This window comes from Megascapheus bottae, chromosome 19 (assembly GCF_031878675.1).
Source record: "Megascapheus bottae isolate mThoBot1 chromosome 19, mThoBot2.hap1, whole genome shotgun sequence".
Lineage (NCBI taxonomy): Eukaryota > Metazoa > Chordata > Mammalia > Rodentia > Geomyidae > Megascapheus > Megascapheus bottae.
In genome coordinates this window covers 47,906,000-47,923,615 of record NC_143527.1, presented here as the reverse complement: position 1 = coordinate 47,923,615, position 17,616 = coordinate 47,906,000, and the positions used below count along the sequence as shown (strand labels likewise).

The 17,616-nt window shown below is 39.9% G+C and overlaps 1 protein-coding gene across 1 annotated transcript in view; it reads left to right on the top strand.

Annotated features, from left to right (window-relative positions):
* Ralbp1 (ralA binding protein 1) overlaps positions 1-17,616 on the top strand; it is a 34,811-nt gene that overhangs the window by 3,745 nt on the left and 13,450 nt on the right. The window contains exons 2-3 of the mRNA XM_090353520.1: positions 9,817-10,116; positions 13,212-13,655. Of these exons, the coding sequence (XP_090209646.1) occupies positions 9,873-10,116; positions 13,212-13,655 (688 nt within the window). The 5' untranslated portion in view covers positions 9,817-9,872. The remainder of the gene's footprint in view (positions 1-9,816; positions 10,117-13,211; positions 13,656-17,616) is intronic.

Below are 17,616 nucleotides of genomic sequence, written 5' to 3'. Positions count from 1 at the left end.
TGTTGCCATAGCTCAGAGTGGTAGAGCTCTGGTAGGGACAGTGTCCAGGCACTGAGTTCAAGCTCCATGACTGACCAAAAATAAAAATAAAAATCTTAGGTAGTTATACAGAGGAGTTTCAGTTCAGCACATCAGTTTATAACTACAGTGTGTCTTGGTCAGTGCCAACCTTCCCTCATTTTCCTAATGTCTCAAAACTCCACCCATCCCCTCCCTCATTGTTCTAGCTCCATTGTCACATATATACATGGAATGATATGACATTTTCCTTCCTTACCTTTCTTCATTTGTCTACCTTCCTTTCCCTAGTGTTCCCCCTTGCTGGTAATTCATTTAGGTACACTGTAGGTTTGTTGTTTATAGGAGATAGAGCATTGGAATTCTCCTCTGAGTGTACCATACTTTAGTTAATATGTTTGTGTATATATGTATATGATCCTATACATGTTTACATGCATACTTATAAATTAGATCTAATTTTCATGTATCGTTTGTTTTTCTAGGCCCAACTTACTTAATGTAATTTATTCTAGGTCTGTCTTATTTCCAAGAGAAAAGTCTTTTTTTTTTGGTGGATCATGGGGCTTGAACTTGGCCTGGGTGCTGTCCCTGAGGTCTTCAGCTCAAGGCTACCCTACCCCTGGGCCTGGGTGTTGTCCCTGAGCTCTTCAGCTCTAGGCTACCGCCCTACTCTTGAGCCAAACCCCACTTCCCTTTTTCTAGAGGTTAATTGGAGATAAGTCTCGGGTCCTTTTGTGTGTGGGGGGGGTGGGGGCTAGCACTGAACCTTGATCCTCAGATCCCAGCCTCCTGAGTAGCTAGGATTACAGGCATGAGCCACTGCTCAGCTTCCAAGAGAGAAGTCTTGATGTGAAAGTCATCAGGTTAGAATATGAGTGATGTAAGAAGCCCTTGATTTAGGGACCACCAAACAGGAAGAGTTGACTGAGAGCAAGTCGTTTTGGAACTAGTCCTTACAAGCAACATTTAAACCAAAAAGAGGGAAGAGAGCTGATAAAGGAAATTCAAAAGGGTTTAGAGATGTCAAGAAATCATGAGAAAATATTATCAACAAAATCAGAGTGGGGTCTTCGTCTGTCTTTCTATCTGATAGTACTTACTAGAGCTTGAATTTAGGGCCTTACTGGACAAGTGTTGAGGTACCTTTAGCTACTATAGGGTCATTTTTAAAGGAGGGCATTATTTCACAACCAACTCTTCAGAAAAGAAAAACAATAAAGGAAAAGCCCTACCTCAAATGTGAGTAATTGAATAACGAGGATTATTAGGAATCTATTAGCATTGAGAACAAGGAAGCTAATGAATGTGATAGCTAAGTAAAGCAGTTTGGCTAGAATGCTTGAAGAAGAAGCTCTATATTCATGGAGTTGAGGAGTTAATTGGTGCCATAGAGTAGAAAAAGCAAATGTAGATTATTTCTATTCCTTCTTGCCTCCCTCCTTCCCTCCTTACAAGGCTGAAATCAAAAAAATTAAAATTCCAAGTCACTCCAGGCATAAAAGACCAAGAGAAATTAGCCAGAAAAGTGCTGAACTTGAGTAGTAGAGCCCAGCCATGAGCAAAGAAAAATACCTAATGAGAGTGGAAGGCCCTGAGTTCAAGCTGTAGTACTAGCACAGAAACAGAACTGATAATATTCCTGCCTCGTTCTCTTGAATGCTTGCATTGCATCTTAGCTGTAAGGGGAAGATGGAAAAATAGAGGTGGTAGCAGGTGGTTATAGGAGGGATTTTAAACATGGCCATGCCTATTTTCCCTCCCCTGCCCCCCCAGGGACCTCATTTTAATAGAAGGGAGAAGGAAGGATAGAAGGAAGGAGGGGGAGAGAGGGAAGGAGGAGGGGCAAAAGGTAGCTAGGCCAGTGACAGCTTTCTCCTTGGATCCTTACCCAGTGAGCTCAGCCATTCTCTGTGGGGTGGGGTGTATTGGGGTGGGGTGGGGCATGGGGTGGCAGCTGGCTCTGTCTGCTCCCATCTGTGGATAAATCCACCCAGAGCTCTTCTTGGGTTTTGCCTGGAGGACCAGTGGGCCTAGGGGTGGTAGTAATACCTACCCCGTGGTAGCTTTTATTTGGGGCATGCCTGCTTTAAAAAAAATAAATAAATAAAAAAGAGTCTTAGGCTAGGCACATAGTGCACACATCTATAATCCCAGCACTCTAAAGGTTGAGGCAGGTGGACCATAAGATCAAAGTTAGCCTAGCCTACATAGTAAGATCTAGTCTCAGCCTCTCCCCACCAAAATTTTTTCAGAAATAATTAATGTACCCATCATTAAAAATTTTAAAGAATTCAGTGGTGTTATGGTGTTTATTCATGTATCCAGAGTTGAACAACCATCATAATCAGTTTTGTTGTTTCTTTTTTATTTGTTTGTTTTTTGTTTTGCCAGTCCTGGGGCTTGAGCTCAGGGCCTGGGCACTTTCCTTGGGCTTTCTCAAGGCTAGGGCTCTACCACTTGAGCCACAGCTCCACTTCTTACCTAGTAATACACTTTCTGTCTTTTGATTTTCGTGTTCTAGACATTTCATATGAATGAGATTATATATATATGCTCTTTTTATTTCTGATTTCTTTTACATAAGATTTTCAGGGATCATCAATATTGTAACTAGCTTGCTTTCTCTCTCTCTTTTCCTCCCTCCCTCCCTCCCTCCCTCCCTTCCTTCCCTCCCTCCCTCCCTCCTTCCTACCTTCTTTCCTTCCTTCTCTTTCTTTCTCTCCCTCTCTCTCTCTCTCTCTCTCTCTCTCTCTCTCTCTCTCTCTCTCTCTCTCTCTCTCTCTCTCTTTCTTTCTTTCTTTTGCCAGGGCTTAAATGCAGTGACTAACTCAACTTGCTTGTTTGGCTGGTACTCTACCACTAGAGCTTTGCTTTTTTTTTTTTTTTTTTTTTTTGTTTTGTTTTGTTTTGCCAGTCCTGGGCTTGAGCTCAGGGCCTGAGCACTGTCCTTGGACTTTTTCAAGGCTATCACTCTACCACTTGAGCCTCAGCACCACTTCTGGCTTTTTTTTTTTTCTATATATGTGGTACCGAGGAATCGAACCCGGGTCTTCATGCATGCTAGGCAAGCACTTTAACCACTAGGCCAAACTCCCGGCCCCTAGAGCTTTGCTTTTAGCCTGGTTTTTTGCTGTTATTTTGGAGATGAAGTCCTGTGGACTTTTCTTTCCAGCCTGGCTTCAAATCAAGATCCTAGGATCTCATTTGAGTAGGATTATAGATATGAGCCATCATGCCAGTTTAGTACTTCTTTTATTGCTGAATAATACTCCATTGTCTAGTTATAACTTTGATCATAACTAATCTGAAAACAAAAAATCTGAAATACTGTAGTCAAACAGAATTTTGGTATTTTGGAGCATTTTGCATTTCAGATCTTCAGATTAGAGATACTCAATTTGGAAAGTCTGTAAATATTCTGAAATCTGAATTTTGAAATATTTTGGATAATCATTTTGAATTAAAAGCTATATGATCTGTATATTTTAACCATTCATCATTTGATGGATATTTTAAGTTATTTTTACTAGTTTTTTGTTTTTGATGCAGTTCATGCAAATGTTTTGTTGTGAATATATATTGTCTTCCATCTTCCCTCCAGCCCTCCCTCTCTCCCTCCCTCTCTCTTTTTCTTTTTTGCCAGTCCTAGAGCTTGAACTAGGACCTGAACACTATCCCTGAGACTCTATGTGCTCTGCCACAGTCCCACTTCTGGCTTTTTCCAAGTAGTTACTTGGAGATGTAACTAACGGACTTTTTTGCCCAGGCTGGCTTCATAGGGCAACCTTCAGATTTTAGCCTCCTGAGTAGCTGGAATTAGAGATATAAGCCACTGGCATCTTGCTGTTTTCTTTTCTTGAGAGTTTATCAAGGGGTAAAATTTCTGGATGTGATGTAGTAAGAAATAACTATTTAGTCTTTGTTCCTGATTCCAAAACTCTTAGGTAGTAGCCTTCTTCAGTCCACAGTTGTGCTGTAAGTCTGGAAATGTTAAATGAACATTCCAGAAGTAACTTATGTGTTTCAAATTGAATGGTGTTCTGAGTAATATGATAAAGTCTTGTTCTGGCCATATTGGGGTGTAATTCATCCCTTTGTCTGGCTTATCAACTGTATATACTTATCTGCCCATTACTTATTATATATGCCCCCACTATCAAACTTAGTTTAGTGTTGTAACACTGAAATTCAAGTAACTCACCTAGCAGCTTACATTGCTTCTGCCATAGTGAGATATTTTGAAAGCTCACATTCACATAACTTGTTTTTTTCCCCCGAAACTAAAGTTGTTTTTTTTTTTTTTTTTTGGTGGGTCGTGGATACTGTCCCTGAACTCTTCACCTCAAGGTTATCGCCCTACCCTTGAGCCAAGCCCCACTTCCTGTTTTCTAGAGTTTAATTGGAGATAAGAGTCTCAGGTCCTTTTGTGTCCAGGCTGACTCTGAACTTTGATCCTCAGGTCTCAGCCTCCTGAGTAGCTAGGATTACATGTGTGAGCCACTGTGCCCGGCAATCTAATAATTAAAAAGAACTTAAAACTTCTTTCAAGGTTAACTAGAAAAGATGGATATCATGTACAACTATTGCTTAATTATATTTAACCTAATAAATATAGTTTACCGAAGTATTTTATTTGTGGTTCTTCTAGAAAATATGGACAAATTCAGTAAACTATGTAAGAAATGTAGATAAAATTATCTAAGACATTACTAGAATTCTTATGATTTGGAATTTAAAGAACAACTAGGATTTGCACATAAACAAGATGGTAACTGGTGAAGAAAAGGAACAATTACAGCCAGGTGCCCATGGCTCACCCCCCCCCCCCCCCCCCGCCTCCACTTCTTTCTTTCCTCTTTCCTCTCTCTCCTTTATACCTATTTTTTGTTATAGCTCTTCCCAACTCTATGTGAATCGAATTACCTTAATCTGTTTAGATTGTTTTAACAAAATGCTATAAATGGTACTTCTCAAAGGTCTAGAGACTGATAAGTCCATACTCAAGGTTCCACTTTCTGATTCAGTGTCTGATGTGGGCTCAACTTCTGCTTCTTAGTGGCTCCCCTTCAGTTGTCTTCTGCTATGGAAGGAATGAACCCTGTCTCTTCAGCTCCCCCATATATGAGAGCTTCACTCTCATGACCTAGTCACTTTCCAAAGTGACAGTACCTATTAAGTGCTTTGTTTTGTGTGGGTGGTACTGGGGTTTAAACTTGGCCTTGCTGATGCTAGGTAGAAACTATACCACTTGAGCCACACCTTCACCTAATTATTAGTAGACACCTGTTTGTACAAGAGGATTTTTATTGTGGTAATGAACTTGTGCATTTCAAAAAGTGAAAAACCTTTAGCTTGGTATGATTCTTATAATCCCAACAATCCACAGGCCAAGGCAGGAGTGTCTTGAGTTCAAGACTAGCCGAGCTTTGTGAGAAGACTTTGTCTCAAAAACATCTACGCACATTCAAATTAACAGATTCTAGGAAGGGATGACATTGTCCAAAAATTGACATTACCTGACTTATGAAATGGTAACCCCCCTGAAAACACAATAAAATTATGTTAAAAACTAAAGACCATGAGACTCATCTCCAGTTAACCACCAGAAAACCGGAAATAGCACTGTGGCTCAAGGGATAGGGTGGTAGCCTTGAGCTAAAGAGCTCAGTCAGGGACAGCACCCTGTCCCAGAGTTCAAGCCCCATGACTGACAAAAAAAAGTAATGCTAAAGGTATTTCAGTTTAATGTCATAATGACATTAAAGAAGAGTAAGTTGATACACATGTAGTCCTAGCTATTTAGGAGGCAGAGGTCTTAGGATCATGATTGAAGACCAGACAAAATAGACTCTTACCTCCAAAATAACCAGTGAAAAGCAGGGCTGAAGATGTGGCTCAACTGGTAGAGTGTCATGGCAAGTGCACAGCCTGCGTCCAAACCCTAGTACTACAAATAACAAAACCCCCCAAATTCTACTTGCATTAGTCTCTCTTCTATCATTTTCTTCTTTCCTAAAACAGGGTCAAATTGTGTAACCCAGAAGGGTCTACAATTTTCAGTCCTCCTTCCATCTTCTGAGTGCTGGGATTATAAATTATTTACCACCACAACCAATTCTCCAAGTAGCCTCTCTCTCTCCCCCCCTCCCCCTCTCCCCTTCCTCCTAGGGCTTGAACTCAAGGCCTCAAGGCACTCTTGCTACTCACAGCTGGTCCTCTGCCACTTGTGCCATACCTCTATTTCTGCCTTTTTTCCAATTAAGAAAATCTGAGATAAGACTTTTGAGGATTCATCTGCCTGAGCTGGCTTTAAACCTTAATCCTTAAGGTCTCATATTCCTTAATATTTAGGATTACAGGCTTGATCCACAGTCATCTATTTAAGTGTAGTTAGGTGTGTGTGTATGCAGTCTGTGCAGGTGTACGCATGCCAATGCTTGAACTCAGGGTCTCTGCTCTTACTTGGCTTTTTTTTTTTTATCATGTGAATCACACCTGTAGTCCAGAATTTTGGTTGGATAATTGGAGATAAGAGTCTCAGACTTTTCTACCTGAGATGGCTTTGAACCTCAATCCCCAGACCTCAGCCTCCTGAACAGTACATGTGTGAGTCACTTGTTCCCTGCACCAAGTGGTATGTTGCACGCGCGTGTGTGTATGTGTGTGTGTATGTGTGTGTGTGTGTGTGTGCGCGCGTGCGCGCGCACACGCGTGCGCACGCATCCCATTTCTGCATCTTAAACTCATGGTCTGGGTGCTATCCTTGAGCTTTTCTGTTTAAGGCTAGCTCTCTACCACTTGAGCCACAGCTCCATGTCTGGCCTTTTAGTAGTTAATTGGATATGAGTGTCTTGTGGACTTTTCTTCATAGGCTGGCTTTGAACCGCTATCCTTACATCTCAGCATCATGATTAGCTACAATTAGAGGTGTAAACATCTGGCACCTAGCTTCCAAGTAGCTTTTAATCATGGTAAAGAGGAAAAAATATAGCCATATAAATAGAATAGGTTCTTTTTATGGCTGTCCTTGCTATTGTCTATTATAGTGAAACCATTTTGTATTTTAAGATTGGTTGAATAAAAAAAAAATCTTTGTTTGGCCTAGTGGTAGAGTGCCTACCTAGCATGCATGAAGAACCCGGTTCAATTCCTTAGTACCACATACATAGAAAAAGCCGGAAGTGGTGCAGTGGCTCAGTGTAGAACACTAGCCTTGAGGAAAGCTCAAGGACAGTGCTCAGGCCCTAAGCTCAAGCCCAGAACTGGCAAAAAAAAAAAAAAATCTTTGTTTAAGGCCGGGTACTGGTGGCTCATACCTGTAATCCTAGCCACTCAGGAGGCTGATGGATCTGAGGATAGTGGTTCAAAGCCAGCTGGACACGAAAGTCTAGGAGACTCTTATCTCCAATTAGCCACCAGAAAACTGGAAAGTGGCACTGTGGCTCAAGGGGTACGATGGTAGCTTTGAGCTGAAGAGCTCAGAGACAACACCCAGGCCCAGAGTTCAAGTCCCATAACCGACAAAAAAGAAAAAACAAAACAAAAAAACTTTGTGTAAATGTAAATGCCATAGAAAATATATTAGTTGTTGGCAACATGAACTGTCTTAATTATTATAAGCAATCTTGAACTATCATTTAATGGTCTGTTATTTTGTGAATCATTTTAACCACTGCAAATTTAAATAACAATACAAACTATATACCATAAACTAGTTAATCTGTAATTTATTATTCATTATTGTTTGGTTACAACTTTAAGACTTTGTATTAGATAGTTGTCAAAATGAAGCCATTTTTAATGAGAGTTTTAAACTTTTTTTTTTTTTTTAAATTAAGTAGTTGTACAGAGGAGGTCCAGAGACACTGGAACTCATAGGCACAGGCAAAAGATTCCTGAACAGAATCCCAGGGTCACAACAGATTGGAGAGGGACTCGATAAATGGGACTACCTAAAAATAAAAAGTTTCTGTACAGATAAAAACATAGTTGCAAAAGTAGAGAGACAGCCAACCAACTGGGAAAAGGTATTCACCAACAATACAACTGACAAATGCTTAATATCTAGTATCTACAGGGAACTCAAGAAACTAATCCCCTGAAAACCCAATAAACCATTCACCAAATGGGCAAGGAAACTAAAGAGAGACCTATCAGAAGAACAGATTAAAATGGCAGAAGAACATATGAGAAAATGTTCATCATCTATGGTCATAAGGAAATGCAAATAAAAACAACCCTAAGATACCACCTTACCCCAACAAGAATGGCCAAGATTTTGAACTCAGACAATGACAGATGCTGGCGGGGTTGTGGAGAAAAAGGACCCCTACTACACTGCTGGTGGGAATGTAGACTAGTCCAGCCACTCTGGAAAGCAGTGTGGAGGTTCCTTAAAGAACTGAAAATAGACCTTTCCTATGATCCCGCCATGCCACTTCTGGGCATCTATCCTGAACAGCATGACCCAGGATATTATAAAGACACCTGCTCAGCTATGTTCATCTCTGCACTATTCACAATAGCCAGGCTATGGAAACAATCCAGATGCCCTACTGCAGATGAATGGATACAGAAAATGTGGTATATATACACAATGGAATTCTACATAGCCAACAGACAAGATAAAATAATGGCATTCGCAGGGAAGTGGATGAATCTAGAGTAAATCATGTTGAGTGAGACAAGTCAAGACCTAAGGAGCAAAAGGCGCATGGTATCCTTAATATGTGGCTATTAAATCCAAAGAGTACAAGAGCGAGGACTCAATAACTGCATACCCAAAGCTATGGACATGGTAATGGAAACACAAACATAACCATAGACATAAAAACCTAAGACTCTACAGACATAATGTTATATTTCATAAATTAATATGTTTCTATGACATACAAACCCTTAGCCTAATTTTGATTAAGTTCTAAATACTAAGTCCCAGTGATTGTAATTAGAGATTCCCTCCTTGAACACTTGTTTGTTAAACTTGTCATTTAAAATATGATGTAAACATAAGCCATACAATTAATGATTGTTGTTCTTAAGGTACTATGTTATCACTCATCACTTTGGCTGTCCCTTGGTTATCTTATATTGTTACACTGTCTCACTTTGTTACCTGATATATCGGATATATTTGTATTTGGTTACTTGAAATTGGATAGGGAACGGGGGAAAACAAGATGAGGGGTGGGGATGAGGGAAATGGGGACCAAGACATGTGAAAGGGTATCAATGTATGGGAATTAATGCACCTTCTATCTGGCAAATATCATGTAACCCTTCTATTAATTACAATAAAAAGTATATGAAAAAAAATTTAGTTGTACAGAGGAGGTCCTATTTAACAAGAAGTTTGTGAATTCAGTCTTGATCAGAATGACCCCAATAGTTCTTTTTAAAAGGAGCTCTGTCCTTTTGTGTTAGCTTTTTTAGTTTTTTTTAATCAGGATCTCACTGTGAGGTCAAGGCTAGCCTTGAACTGGTGGTAGTCTTTCTGCTTTAGTCTACATAGGGCTGAGATTGTAAGTATGTACTACTATGCTTGGCAGACTTATTTTATTCTGTCTCAAGAACTCTAGCTTACTTTGATTTAGTGTAATTGTTTGTTTGTTTTAATACTAAGATCTCAATGCTTTCAACTGGAAATAATAAAAGGTTGTTTTTAAAGGATGTGGGTTTGGGGAAAGCTATTTTTTGATGTGTAAATGCAAGATTCATTGCTGCCCTGGGCATATGTGTATGTTGATTTTGTGCCTTTTCTGTTGTGTGATAACTGCTGATATTCTCTCTGCACAGGTGTAATGGATAGGTAACAGAGAAGAACCACTTCCCTTTCTTGTCAGGGAGTCAGCATGACTGAGTGCTTCCTGCCCCCCACCAGCAGCCCCAGTGAGCACCGCAGAGCTGAGCATGGCAGCGGACTGACCCGGACCCCCAGCTCTGAAGAGATCAGCCCCACTAAGTTCCCTGGATTGTACCGCACGGGTGAGCCTTCGCCTCCCCATGACATCCTCCACGAGCCTCCTGATATAGTGTCTGATGATGAGAAAGACCATGGAAAGAAAAAAGGAAAATTTAAGAAAAAGGAAAAAAGAAGTAAGTGCTTTCTCTATACTTTGTATTTATTAATTTTTTGAGACATCATCTGGCTGTGTAGTGAAAACTGGCTTTAAAGTTGATACTCCTGGCTTGATATTTTTGATAAGCTTTTATCCTATTGACACATACCAGTTATCTTTTGAAAATATGCCCAGCCACCCAGTGAGGTGGTCTCACACATGTAACTCTGGCACCTCAGGAGTTTGAGATCTGAGGATCACAGTTCAGAGCCAACCCAGGCAGGAAAGTCCATGAAATTCTTATCTCCAGTTACCCACAAGAAGACTGTGGTGCTGAGATTTAAAGTGGTAGAGTGCTAACTTTTAGCAAAAGAGTTCAGGGACAGTGCCTAGGCCCCAAGGTCAAGCCCTACAACTGACAAAAAAGTAAATGTCTAGAGACATTTTTTTTTTCCCCAGAGACATTTTTTTAAACATTTTTCATTCTCTACTTTTTTGTGTAATTTGTTTTTATATGTAGTTATATTTTACAGTCACAATTTCATAAATAAATCTAGCATATTTCCGGAAATAGCTAGCTAGCTAGCTTTCTTTCTTTCTTTTTCTTTTTTCTTTTTTGTCAGTCCTGGGGCTTGAACTCAGGGCCAGAGCACTGTCCTGGGGCTTTTTCCTCAAGACTAACGCTCTACCACTTGAGCCACAGTACCACTTCTGGCTTTTCTATGTATGTTGTACTGAGAAATCAAACCCAGGTCTTTGTTTATGGTAGGCAAGCACTCTACCACTAGGCCAAACTCCTGGCTCCCAGAAATGGTAAAAGTTTTCTATTACTTTTTTTTTTTTGCAAGTCCTGGGGCATGAACTCAGGGCCTGGGCACTGTCCTTGAGCTTTCTCAAAGCTAGCATTCTACCATGAGCTACAGTACATGAGCCACTTCTAGCTTTTTTAAGTTGATGTGGTACTGAGGAATGGAATCCAGGACTTTGTAATGCTAGGCAAGTACTCTACCACCAGGCCACACTCCCAGCCCTCAATTGTGTATTTTAAACATAGTCATTCAAAATAATGTTTTAAAAAGTTTAGTTATGTGCTGATAGCTTATGCCTACAACCTAGATACTCAGGAGGCTGAGATCTGAGGATTGGAATATGAAGCCAGCCCAGGTAGCAAAGTCCATGAGACTTTTATCTCCAATTAACTTCCAGAAAGTGGCTTAAGTGTTAGAATTCTAAACTTGAGAATAAAAAGCTCAAAGACAACACCCAGCACCTGAGTTCATGCCCCAGAACCAGTGCACACACATGCACACATTCACACACACATACAAGTTTATTTGTCCATTTCATTAAAGGCCTCTATTCACTATTGAGGATAAATAAAAAATTTAAGTATAGCGTTTGAATATGATAAAGCCAAGTAAGGTGAGCATTATTTTAAGTATTTTAGCATAATTTTATTGTTAATAAAGTATATAGAGAGGTTTACCATTTCATAAGTCAATTAAGAAGTACATTTCTTTTTGGCCAATGTCACCCTTTCTTTGCTTTCTCCCAGTTTCCTCCTCCTGTCCCTGCCCACTTAAATATTTATTATTATTATTGTTATTTTTTTGTGGGTCATGGGGCTTGAACTCCGGCCTGGGCTCTGTCCCAAAGCTCTTCAGCTCAAGGCTACTGCCCTACCCCTGGGCTTGAGTGTTGTCCCTGAGCTCTTTCACTCGAGACTACCACTCTACCTTTAAGCCAAGCCCCCTTTCCTGTTTTCTAGAGGTTAATTGGAGATAAGAGTCTCAAGTCCTTTTGTGCCTGGGCTGGCTTTGAACCTTGATTCTCAGATCTCATCTTCCTGAGTAGCTAGGATTATTGGCGTGAGCCACCATGCCTGGCTTATTTTAAATTTTATAGTGGTTTTATGTTTTATTTGTTTGTACTCAAATGATGTGCAACTCGAATGGCTCCCACTGAATAAGGTACCAATTGAAGGACCTAGGAGTAGCCCTTGGACATTCCCTTAGGTGTCTTTCATAGGATGTCCCAGCAACTGGTAAAGTATACCAGAATGTCAGTTACCAAACCCCACCTTCCTTACCCCATAGTATTACTGTAATTGTTGTCTGCTTATTCCCTCTTGTGGTCAGCAGATGTCATTGCAATCTTTAAAAAAAAATTTTTTTTTTGTAAAGGTGATGTACAGAGGAGTTATAGTTACATATGTAAGGTAATGAGTACGTTTCTTTTTGAACAGTGTTAACCCTCCTTCATTTTCTCTGGCTTCTACCCCCACCCAACTCCTTCCCTCCCCCCAAGTTGTAAAGTTCATTTTCAATATAGTGTCTAATGAGTGTCACTGTTATATTAATTCACCCTTTGTCCTGCTTTCTGTGATTCCTCTTCCCTTCTGCAAATCGGAGATAAACTTATATGCATGGCAAAGGGTACAGAAACCAAAAACAGTGACAACAGTGTATAAATCAAAGGGGAAAAAAATAAAGGAAAAAGGAATAACTGAAAACAGTACATTATAAAACCCCCCTGTTTCCATTTCTTGGAGTTTATTTTGATGAGCTGCGTTTTATATGGGTCATATGAACCTAGCTAATGACTTCTTGTGATCCTCTTCTAAGAATATCATAGGCATTCTAGTTATTACAAATGAGGGAAACCACACAGCCTGTGTTTCTTTGGGTCTAGCTTGCTTTGCTTAATATAATTTTTTCTAAGCCTTTCCATTTCCTTATGGAAATGGCTGGCATCATTCTTTCTGATGGCAGCACAGAATTCCATTGTGTATATACAGGACATCTTCTGAGGGAACTGAGGGATATAAGGGCTGGGTCTATATCTTAGCTGTGGGAAATAAGGCTGCAGAGAACACAGTATTCTGGTAGCTCTTGTGTGGTTTTGCTTGTGGTCAGTTGGGTAGATGCCCAGGAGTGGGATTGCTGGGTCACCGGAACATCTTTAGCCGAGGAGAATGCCATTTAGTTTGTCATTTGTTGAAAGTGCCCAAGTGGGGCTTAGGATGAAATGAAAAGCTAGCTAGTGCCAAGTGACACTGTCTTGTCTTCTTTTTAGTGTTTGGACAGTTTGAAATTAAACCTGTAACTTGTACTCCTTACATTTCTTTGACAGCTGAAGGCTATGCTGCCTTCCAGGAAGATAGCTCAGGAGAAGAAGCTGAAAGTCCTTCCAAGATGAAGAGGTCCAAGGGAATCCATGTGTTTAAGAAGCCCAGCTTCTCTAAAAAGAAGGAGAAAGATTTTAAAATCAAAGAGAAACCCAAAGAAGAAAAGCATAAAGAAGAAAAACATAAAGAAAAGAAGTCTAAAGACTTGACAGCAGCTGATGTTGTTAAGCAGTGGAAGGAGAAGAAGAAAAAGAAGAAGCCAATTCAGGAGCCAGAGGTGCCTCAGATTGATGTTCCAAGTTTCAAACCCATTTTTGGAGTTCCTCTGGTTGATGCGGTAGAGAGGACCATGATGTATGATGGTGTTCGACTGCCAGCTGTCTTCCGCGAATGCGTGGATTACATGGAGAAGTATGGCATGAAGTGTGAAGGTATCTACAGAGTTTCAGGTACTGGAGATATATATTTCACTTGGGTGTATGTGTGTGTTTTGTTTTGTGTGCCCATACTGAGACTTGAACTTGAGGTCTGGGTGCTGTTCCTGAGGTTTGTTGGCTCAAAGTAGAAAAGCTGCGCACTTGTGGCTTATGCCTATAATCCTAGCTACTCAGGAGCCTGAGATCTGAGGATTATGACTGAAAGCCAATCACAGCAAACAGATATGACTCTTACCTCCAGTTAGCCAACAAAAAGCCAGAACTTGAGGCATGGCTCAAGTGGTAGAGTACCACCTGTAAGCAGACTAGTTAAATAAACTTTGAGGCCCTGAGTCCAAGCCCCAATACTGGAGTGTCTGTGTGCGTATGTATGTGTATGTACATGTGTTGCACATATATACAACATAAAAAGGTTTCTGTCTAGTGGTAGAGTGCTCACCCAGCATGCACAAAGACCTGGGTTCAATTTCTCAGTACCACATATACAGAAAAAGCCAGAAGTGGTCCTGTGGCTCAAGTAGCAGTGTACTAGCCTTGAATAAAAAGTGCCTAAGTACAGTGCCCAGGCCCTTAGTTCAAGTCCCAGGACTGGCCAAAAATTTTTCTAAGCAGTATGGTTTTGTGCTGTAATGGGATAAAATTCCCAAGTCTCTGTTTTAGTCTTAAAATCTTATAATTTACTGCCTTGGTTCTTAGAAGTTTATTTTATAAAACTTGGTTCTTAGAAGTTTATTTTATGAGTTAAGTCATACGCATGTAGAATATGTAACAAAATTAAAAAGTTTTTCTACTTAATTGATTCATACACATTTTTATTTCTTTTTTTCTTTTTTTGCCAGTCCTGGGCTTGAGCTCAGGGCCTGAGCACTGTCCTTGGACTTTCTCAAGGCTAGAGCTCTACCACTCGAGCTTCAGCACCATTTCCAGCTTTTTTTCTATGTATGTGGTACCGAGGAATCGAACCCGGGTTTTCGTGCATGCCACGCAAGCACTCTACCACTAGGCCAAACTCCCAGCCCCCATACACATTTTTAGCAAGTAGATTTGATACTTCAGATTTGTTCAGAAAAAGATAGTTTTGATACTTGAGATAACCTTTACACAATAGAATTGATAAAATGATTTCATTTAAGATAGTTTTGGCTACTATGCTACTATGTATAGAAAACAATTTAGACAATGTATTTAATACTATAGAAAATTCAACACACTTAAACAAGTTTGCAAATGTTTTTAAAGAATAAGTGATGATAGGGGCCAGGAGTTTGGCCTTGTGGTAAAGTGCTTACCTAGCATGCATGAAGACCTGGGTTTGATTCCTCAGTACTATATACATAGAAAAAAAGCTGGAAGTGGTGCTGTGGCTCAAGTGGTAGAGCTCTAGCCTTGAGAAAGCCCAAAGACAGTGCTTAGGCCCTGAGTTCAAGGCCCAGGACAGGCAAAAAAAAAAAAAAAGAATAAGTGATGGTAATTTTTAAAAGATTCATGTAATAATTTAAGTGCAGCTCTTATGATCTTGATAGACATGAAACATTTTGTTTAGGTGAGTTTCTCTGAAAAGTTTCTGTAGTTTTGTTCAAAGGACTTTTTTTTTTGTCTCTGACCTAATTTTGATGTTTATATTCTTTAGGAGAATCGAAGTTTTAGAATTCCTTTTCTCTGATAAAAACATTGAAACTGTGAGTGGTGGTTCAGGCCTGTAATCCTAGCTACTCAGGAGGGTGAGAATTGTGGATCAGGGTTCAAAGCCAGCCTGTGCACTACAAAGCCAGAGACTCATATTTCTAATCATTAGAAAACAGGATGTGTGGCTGTGGCTCAAGGGTAGTGGGGGCAGCCTTGAGCTGAAGAGCTCAGGGACCACACCCAGGCCAGAGTTCAAGCCCCATGACCACGCCCCCCCCCAAAAAAAACCCCTCAGTTTCATTGTTTTATTTGTTTGTTTTTTCTCCCATTCATTGACTTCTGGGACTGAGCTTCTGCTTTGATGAATGTTGTATAGCTTGGGGGTGGGAGGGAAAGGGCAGATGGAGGGGTTGATCAATTGGTTCTAGGGCTTGAACTAGGTTCTAGGGCCTGGGCACCGTTTCTGGACTTTTGTGCTCAAGAGTAGTGCTCTGCTATTTGAGCCACAGTTCTACTTCTGACTTTTAGGTGGTTAATTGAACATAAATGTTGCATAGACTCTCCTACCCAGATTTTCTTGTGCCAGCTGGCTTTGAACCATGATAAGATCTTAGCCTCCTGAGTAACGGGTGAGGAGCACAGGCGTGAGCTATTGGCACTTGGCTGTATGTTCCTTTTAACATGTGTCATTGGATGTTTTCAGCATGTCAGGCACTGCAAGGATGGCCATCGCTTTGCCTTATTTTTTCCCCTGCTTTGATGTTCAGGGCCTGTGAGCAAGTTTGTTTCACAGAGCTCTACCTGTAGCCCTGTTTTGCTTTGTTGTTGTTGTTGGGCTTGAACTCTGGGCTTGAGTACTGTCTCTCAGCCCTTCAGCTCAGGGCTACTGCCCTACCCCTTGAGCCACAGCACCACTTGTGGTTTTCTGGTAGTTAATTGGAGATAAGATTCTCACGGACTTTAAGTGCCCGGCCTGGCTTTGAACTGTGATCCTCAGAATCTTGGCCTTCTTAGTAGCTAGGATTAACTGTGCCCTGCTTGTTTTGCTGTTTGAATGCTAAAACCACTTTTGTTTTGTTTTTACTGGAGAGTTTTGGTTCTCATTAAAAAGTCAGTTTAATATGATTTAATATGACAGTTTAATATGAAAGATAATCTAAACAATTTTAGACATTATAATTGATTTGTGTGTACTTTATTACAATTTATGCATTTAAGTATGTTTGAGTATTTCCCCCCTCCGGAATTCTTTATTTGGGGTGACTAATTAAAGAAAAAAACATTTTATAACTCTTTCAAGAGTAACAACAAACCAAACATATCGTCTTTTTAAAAAAAATTGTAATCAATAGAGGAATTACAGTTATATTCACATTACTTCACACACATTGATACCCTTACGCATGTTTTTGTCCCCATTTCCCTCCCTCATTTGCTCCCCCCATTTCTTTTTTAACCTTTTTAGGTTACTTTTTTTTTCTTTTTCTCTTTTATTATTGTATTTTATTGTCAGGTTGATGTATAGAGGAGTCACAGTTACATTTATCAGTTAGCCAAACGCATATTCTAATTGTCTCCTTATGCCACTTGCCAGCATAGATAATTGGGGGAAATTTTAAACGTTTATAAAATGCATATATTAGAGTGAAAGATCTTTACTAAGAGTTTAGTTATCAGACCCATCATGTTTATTCATATTGTCATAAAAGAAAAAAATGAGGGGCCGGGAGTTTGGCCTAGTGGTAGAGTGCTTGCCTAGCATGCACAAAGACCCGGGTTCAATTCCTTGGTACCATATACATAGAAAAAAGCCAGAAATCGTGCTAAGGCTCAAGTGGTAGAGCTCTAGCCTTGAGAAAGTCCAAGGACAGTGCTCAGGCCCTGAGCTCAAGCCCACGACTGGCCAAAAAAAAAAAAAAAAGAAAAAAAAGAAAAAAGAAAAAAATGGAAATTATCTTCTATCTTTTTAAACTCAAAGATTATGAAACATCAAATTCATGTTATTTTTATATTTGGTTAATTTTATTTTGTTAATACTGGATAAAGATTTATTATAATTCCACTAAATGGTTTTCACAGAAGATAAGGAATGCCAAACTCCAAATGTAAGCATTGTGTTGATTATAAAATGCTACTCAGATTAAATGACACCATTAGAAGCTGTCAACCTTAATTTGTGGCTTGCTTCAAATAATTGGCCTAAGGTTTTAAGAATTAAAAAAGCACAAAGCTGCTTTGTACTCTCATGAATAACCACTGTCTCTGAATTGTGTCACTTATGTGAATTGGACATTCAGATTGATACAATGTTGAAAAAAGATTCATTCCAGGTGTAAGGGTTTTTTTT